Below are 7,389 nucleotides of genomic sequence, written 5' to 3'. Positions count from 1 at the left end.
TTATAATGGCTCGCACAGTCCAATTATGTTGCTGATCTAATCAGCTAACATCAGGAGAAGCGCTGAATAAATCTGCACAATAGCTGGGACACAAAGTCGATTTCTCCCTGGCCCAGCACATTTAAAGCATGCTTATCGGCTGCATGACATCTGAAAAAAAAGAGATGCTGGCTGCACAGAGTTTTTTGAATCTTCCCCTCCCATTTCTCTACCCATATCCCAAAGGAAGAAGCCTTTAATTTACAAAGGATTTTTTTTTTTTTCCTGGTCTGGGCACACCCTCTTGAAATAAAGCAAACATAAGCACTTGGGTTTCATTAGTTAGTGATTAAATATGTTACGAGACAGAAAATTGGCAGAGAAAGCAAGGCTGGTTTGCTTGTGTTGGTCTTACTGTTGGCTCTTTGTGCACACTCTGAGTGGCAGGCCTCTGTAAACTGAGCTCAACACTTGTGGGGTCCTTCTTCAACTCTACCAGGGGCCTGTCCCCTCTGGCTACTCCATCAAATTTCAGAGATCTGCTTGGTGAAGGAGTAAATATTACTGTTGTACACTCTTTATCCTTCTCTTCCACACCGTTGAAATTTTCTCCATTCATGCTGACTTTTCCATCTACCTGCAGAATACAGTTAAAATAAATATGCTGAGGTAATTAACACTCAAAGAAACTCAGGAAATTAGGACTTCAGCATCGTATTACAATTGTTAACACAGTCTATGCCATCAGTGAAGGACAGAGCCAAGCACACATCTCATTCAACGGGCCAAGATAGAAGAAAACCCTATTCCAGGAGGATCATAAACAAAATACAGGCAGAAGGTAATTTTTCCAGATACCCTCATTTCCCACATTCCATTCTCCCAGTAACATACAGACATCCTTTTTGTGCATCACAGATCAATGGATTTTAAAAGAACAACAAAGATTTATGTTAAACTTAGACTAAAACTGCTGGGTTTTGCATTGCCTCATGCAAGAGGCAAGCAGGTTCTCCAGGACTAATTATGCGGACGAACTGCTATGTACCCTGACAACCTCACCACAGTATTAGCAGTCCATGCTTTCTGAAGCACTGTCATGTGAACTTTGAAGGGTCAGGAGCAGCAGAGTTCATCCACTTGTTTCATTACTGTTTGTAACAGGGAAGCAAGGAACCAACAAATAAAACTGGGCATTCCACCTTCTTCATGAGGTGATAAAATAAAGAGCTGCTTTCCCAGAGAATGATTTTATGCAGTCCCCATGAAAAGGAGAGCGCAGAAACAGTTTAACTACTTTGTTCTGAGGGTCAAGCTAGCTCCTTGGTGGGCATATATTCCTGCTAAGGAACCCTTAAGCAAGGAAGAAAATACACAATAAGCTCTAGTTTCTTCCTCTGCACTGATACAGCTTCCTCTCGGGACTTTAATACTTCATAATTATGTTCTGAATGGAGGTGGCATGTAAAGACGTCCTTCAATTTGGAGGACTGTTTGTAGAAGCCATGGTATACATGAAAAAGGTCTTGCTACAAAGAACTCACAAGCTATTCATCATAAAAGGGCCCAGATGGAGAGACCAGGAGAGGGCCAGGTATCAGTAACACCATATTGCTCCCACTGAGCTACAGCACAGATGTTTACAGGCTTGTCAGCAGGGGTGAGTTTACAGAGATTTGAAGAGGGCTTTGCTACTTTGTGCACAGAGATCCTGCCTTGCAAAATGGTCATCATGGGAGACAACGCAAAGGTGAAGGGAGTAAATATGGACAGACTCTTCTCTGCTAATCAGTGGACTTTGGGCGAATAATGGCATAGATCAGCGATTTCTTAAAGAATCTATCTGGAATATATATGGTGATTAGTCATTCCAAGTTTCTCCACAGGTACTGCATGAACAAAAACCACATGTAAAAACAAGCTCAGAGGTAAGCTATTCCATGGGAACTTTTCACTTATTTCACTGATACTGAAAACTGATGCAACAAGTATCAACACTGCTCTATTGAACTGAAACACAGTTTAAGAAAACAAAGTTCTTCTCATCTCATTCTCCCCGCCTCGCTCCTTATTTCACCATTTACTTATCTTCAGTACTTTACTTCTTGAGTAAACAGTTTGGATACCTCAAGAACGGCACTCCAACTTAGTATATGCTAGCAGTGCTAAGCTGAGGGCAAACTCCCCCCATTGACTTCTTGTATATGTGCATCCAGAGGTCTGCTCTCTGTCTGAGGGTGACTAACTAACAGGCCATCTCTGAGGCGCTGGGCATCCTCAGCTCTGACAGACATGTGAGGAGGTGAAGGCAGTTAGCACCTCGCACAATCAGCTGTCTGGCAGAGGAGAAACAGCCTGGCTCCGCAAGCAATTTCACTCCTTCTGACTGCTTTTCAGATGAAAAGTTTCCCTCCCTTGCCTCACTGCCATCATCCACTCAACACAGTACCACTCTTGGGGTTTATTTCCAAATGCAAGCGTGAGCAGACATTGAGCCCCAAGTCTTCTGGGATTGTGTGCTGGATTATCTACTAGAGAGGCAGGTCATGAAAGATCTCAGAAATAAAAAAGCCAGGAAAACAGTGGTAGGCTGCATCATCCATTTTAGTGTCTCTGTTTAGAGTAAGACATTTCTCTATTTACATTAAGGAGGAAAACCAAATGTTGGAATGATCAGGACAGATGCCCTGGCTGCAGAGTTAAACAAACACACTCCTTTCCTTCTGATCTGGAGCAAGTCAACACATTGTCACCAGAGCCGAGAATCACTGACGGACTGGTGTTTCAAGGGAAAACAATGCTACATCTAGGTGTGCTAGAGCATGTGTGGGTTACTTTCTCCCCACATATATGAACTATATATGCATTAATGTGAAGGTGATACACACATGTATCTTGGTCCTCTGCGGAAAAAAGCAGCATGGATCAGAAAAAAAATAAAGATCCATGATTCACTAATGTCTAAAATGTAAACTCTAGGGGAATGAGGTATAGGAGAAATACGAATTACCAATTTCACATTTCAACCAGGAAACATGGTTGGAGGGGTTCCACAAGAGCTGGGACAGACTTCAAGAAATTAGACATCACAACAGTCCTTTTCACTACCTATACAAAGCTGATTTATTTTTTTAAAAAGTAAGCAACCTGAATATACATGGTACTCGGACATTAGCAGGGCTGCAGGGACCCCTGCACACCACTGGCAAAGTATCAGATAGCAATGGCAGACAGAAGGGGACCTGGACTCTACAGGCTGGGGGCACCCACAGCAGTAGGCTTTGCACTGCTTACAACAGGGCTACAATGAGACTTCGGGAAGCTCCAGTTTTAGTACAGGCACTATGAGAAGCAGATTTCTTCAAACTTGACTTATTCCAGCCTCTCTAACACATCCCAGTTCTTTGCTTTCTCTGTCATTGGTTCAGTATCTTACTCCCATTCTTCACACCCACCCAGTCCAAAGATACACTCCTCAGGTTTCATATCCCAGTTTCAGTCTCTTCTCCTATCCCCTTCCTCCACAAATCTCACAGCTAGCTCATTATTCCAGGCAGCCCTGCTTTCGTCCAAGTACTTACTTTTTTCATTCCCATAATCTTTGCACAGTTCTTGCAACCCAACGCAGTCACTCCCCTTCTCTCACCAGCAATCCCCGGTTAGACCGCTGCCCCAGTACTAATCTGTTTCCCTAAACCTGCACGGACAGCCTATATACCCCTTTTTACACCAGTGAAGCAGCTTTCCCCATTCATCCCTGGTGAGAAGCATGCTTAAGAGAGAGATCTATCCCTGGGCAAGCTGGTTCTTGGCTCTGAAGGAGTAAGGACTCTCTGCACTGAATACACGCGCAATGTAGTGTTTCAAAGACTTATGAGTTGGCTGAATGGGACAGATGTGTTTGGGTATGGCAAAAATCAGACCCGACACAAAAGTCAGTTCAGGTCTTGCTCCAAAAGTCAAGGTCTCCACAATACCTGCCTCTTCCCTTTTCTTTAAAAACAAAAAAACATGACAATATACTCTTTCATAACCTCTTTCTCAGAAAATGCCTTGCTTTTTTCTTAGAGGTGCCCCTTTCCTTGTCTTTCCTCAAACAAATTCAGCCTGAGAAAAAATGACCAGCACAAATATTCCAGTCTGAACAGGTCAAGTTTCTAAGGTTGGTAACCAAGAAGCGACCACTAGACTGGGCAGCACAGAGCACAAAGTTGAGTTTTATAACATCAGAATGCTGCAACCATTTTCTACTTAATTACACTAAACATTTGTATGTTCAGATGATTTAGTCAGGATCTCTTTGCCTCCTGATTGACTTTGGGGAGTGCAATGTATCCTACCTTAAAGTTCTTTAAAACTTCCTGTGTATTTTTGGGTTGTGAGTAAGGCTTGGGTGTCAGCATAGGCACAGCCTTGGAGATAACGCTTTTGCTGGGAGATGTGCAGCCTGTCGAACCGCTGGGCTCTAGCTCAGTGGTAGGAACAATGGTTGCTTCAATGGTGGCAGTGAATTTTGGAGCAGGCAGCGACTGTTGCCTTAAATATCTCAGAGGGTTCGGGTCTTTCAGTGGGGAATTTGGCTCCACTGAATGGCTTCTTTCCAGAATTTTTGGCATCTGCAAACGCTCAAGCACAGCTTCACTGATAGTGAATCTTTCGATGTACTGCTGGAGGATGCTTTCAGCCTCTTCCTGTGACTTTGCATTCTTGTATGCCTCATGAAGCTCCCGCTCTCTTCTCTCTCTGTAAGGGAGACAACATAAGAGAGACCATTGCATTAAAATTAATGCTGGAAATCACTCCTATTTCCTCTGCTCCATCAACATCTTTCCCTCTCCCTCACCCCAGGGCCTGCAGGCATGGTGACCCACAGTTACCTATCACCTACGGAGTACATAGCATTTTCAGACATGCCACTGCACTTCAGTAAAACAACATACTTCTCTTCCACAATTTCTCGGTAGGTTTTGATGCTTTTTCTGCGCTCATTTGTTCCATCTCCAGACAATAACCTTTCCATTTTCTTTCTCTCAGCTTCTTTTTTTATTAAATCCTGTGAAGCGCTCCTTCGACGACTCTTCCACCGAGCCAGGTCCTGTGAGAGAAGGAAAGCACCTGAATGCAGAGTAGCAAATAGCTAAAAACTGGCCAGAGAAACCAATGAACCCAGCCAGCTGCTTTGCAATGTTTGTTCCTGGCTGAGGACCAGGGTCCCATCACCTGCAGGCAGTGATATTTATTTTAAAGAGAAAAGGAGATTATAACACAAAATGAAGATATTGCCTGACTGATTTTTCTCCTAACAGCAGGATCCAGTAAGGATTTCATAGCTCCACTGGTGTATTTTCTTTTTGGCTTTGTAGTGTTGCAGAAGCATGCTAGGTAGTAACACCAGGAAACTTGGCCTAAAAGGACCAGTCAGGGCACTAATTTTCACTTGGGCTAACATTAGGGACAAAACCTGATTGCCCAGGAAGATGATGTAGAAAAATGATGTTTGGTGAAGAATTTTAATAATCAGACATATGGGAGGCAGGAGTTCATTGGGGGAAGGCACATTGTTTCACCATGAACTACAGCTGCACTGATAGTCTGCCTTCCAGAGCTGATAGTCCCATACTCTGCCCCTGCCATCTGCCAACTACATGCAAGCGTGGCTGACCCATGATTATTTTTTTTTTTTGACAGAAAAATCCAGTGCAGCATCCACACTTAAATTCATCCTCATGGGCACCCTCCAATATTTTGGACCCACATCTGAGCAACACAGTTTAGGGACTGAAGGGGCTCACACTAGCAAAAAGCCTATAGTTTGTATCCAGCTTTATAGCTATGTCCTTGTTGAAGTAATGATCTTACTCTTTTTGGAATGTGCCTGCCCAAAATTGTCCAGAAGATCCACTGATTCTGGTTCTTTACCTTTCTTGCAAAACCAGCCTGACACTAAAACAGGGAGTCACAGGAGACACCTGTTATGGGCACCTATGTCTTGCATCCTGCATAGGTTATGAATTTACAAGTCTTGGACGGTAGAAAGGCAAGATCTTTTTCACAGCAGAAATATTACAGTAATGAAGTTTCCTAAGCTGTAAAATTTCTTTGCAGCCAATTAGTAAAGAAACAAAACTTTACATGTAAAAAATGTCTGCAGAACTTCTGCAAAGAAAAACAACTTCCTAGGAAACTGTAGGGGCACATTTGTCATTAACTTTACAACATCGGGAGATTAGTATACAGATTATATTTCATGCACTCTAACAAATTCTGGTTTTAATAAAAACCAGAGATTCTGTACACATACTCAATTCAAAGGCTATTTCATTAATTACATGGTTTTCCAAGTATTTTAATTGCATTTTTATTGGTAAACGGCAGAAGGTACTGCAAGCATAACTTATTTTATTAAAACCAGAAACAAACCTTGTCACTTTTAATTTAGCTTAAAACCACAAATTATTGACGTTACACTCAAGGGAATGCTCATTAAAGTATTTCTTCACATGACCTACATATATCAGTCTATAATCCCCTTCTTGAAACATAGGCCTTTCATTTTCCTCAGTTACTCATTATTCTCATTGAAGTACCAAAGCATTTCTTTACTCAGCTACTCCCACTATTGCCTATTGTTTGGAAAGTTTTTCATTAGCAAATTTCACAACACAATCCCTCCTCCTCTTTTTGTAATTAAAATCCAGATATGTTTACCTTTTCCAGCTCTGATGCTTTAGAATAACAATAATTAAAAAAAGCCATGAAACTGTTAATTGTTGGCAAATTTACAGCATGGGCATATAAAAAATATCTGACCATGAATGCGGTGCTGTGTCCATGAAGCCCTCTGAATGCCAAGGACATTCCACTAAGAGCATTTTTAGTGGCTCTTCAGAACTTTTAGTTCATTGCAGAGGTGCTGAGGGCCTGGAAAACTTACGCACATTAGCTCAGGATTTTCCACTCAACACCAAAGAGTTCTCAAACCTCTTGAACATCTTTGGATTCATTCTTATCTCTGCTGGGAAATTATACGTACAGACACACATACAAATCTCTCAGCTAAACCCCTTCATTGTTCTACTATGAAAAAGTTATTTCTTAGTTGTATATACTGTTCTTTTTTTGACTTTTCCTTAAATTTTCTACCAAAAACCTCTCCGAGATGTTTCACAGTAGCTGGCCTTATAATGGGAAATTACTGTACTAGCTGCTTGAAGACATGTGGTTTTAGTTCGGTATTTTACAAATTAAAAAAACATGCCCAAAATTCCTCATTTAAAATCAGTCCTTAGGAATGAACAGGATTGATATGAAAACTCCTGATACTAACTTACCTGCAAATCATGTTTTTCTGTCCTTGCTAAATTGCTGAAGATAATGCCAAATGCCAGGACAACTTAAAAAAAAAACACT

At 41.7% G+C, this 7,389-nt stretch overlaps 1 protein-coding gene across 1 annotated transcript in view; it reads right to left on the bottom strand.

Annotated features, from left to right (window-relative positions):
• Positions 1–394: 394 nt before the first annotated feature.
• LIMCH1 (LIM and calponin homology domains 1) overlaps positions 395–7,389 on the bottom strand; it is a gene marked incomplete at its 3' end in the record, with an annotated part of 42,047 nt that continues 35,052 nt past the window's right edge. The window contains exons 8-10 of the mRNA XM_009700546.1: positions 4,920–5,074; positions 4,320–4,722; positions 395–616 (exon numbers count right to left, since the gene is read on the bottom strand). Of these exons, the coding sequence (XP_009698848.1) occupies positions 395–616; positions 4,320–4,722; positions 4,920–5,074 (780 nt within the window). The remainder of the gene's footprint in view (positions 617–4,319; positions 4,723–4,919; positions 5,075–7,389) is intronic.

This window comes from Cariama cristata, unplaced genomic scaffold, assembly GCF_000690535.1.
Source record: "Cariama cristata isolate BGI_N322 unplaced genomic scaffold, ASM69053v1 scaffold31525, whole genome shotgun sequence".
NCBI lineage: Eukaryota > Metazoa > Chordata > Aves > Cariamiformes > Cariamidae > Cariama > Cariama cristata.
This window is presented reverse-complemented; position numbering and strand designations above follow the sequence as displayed.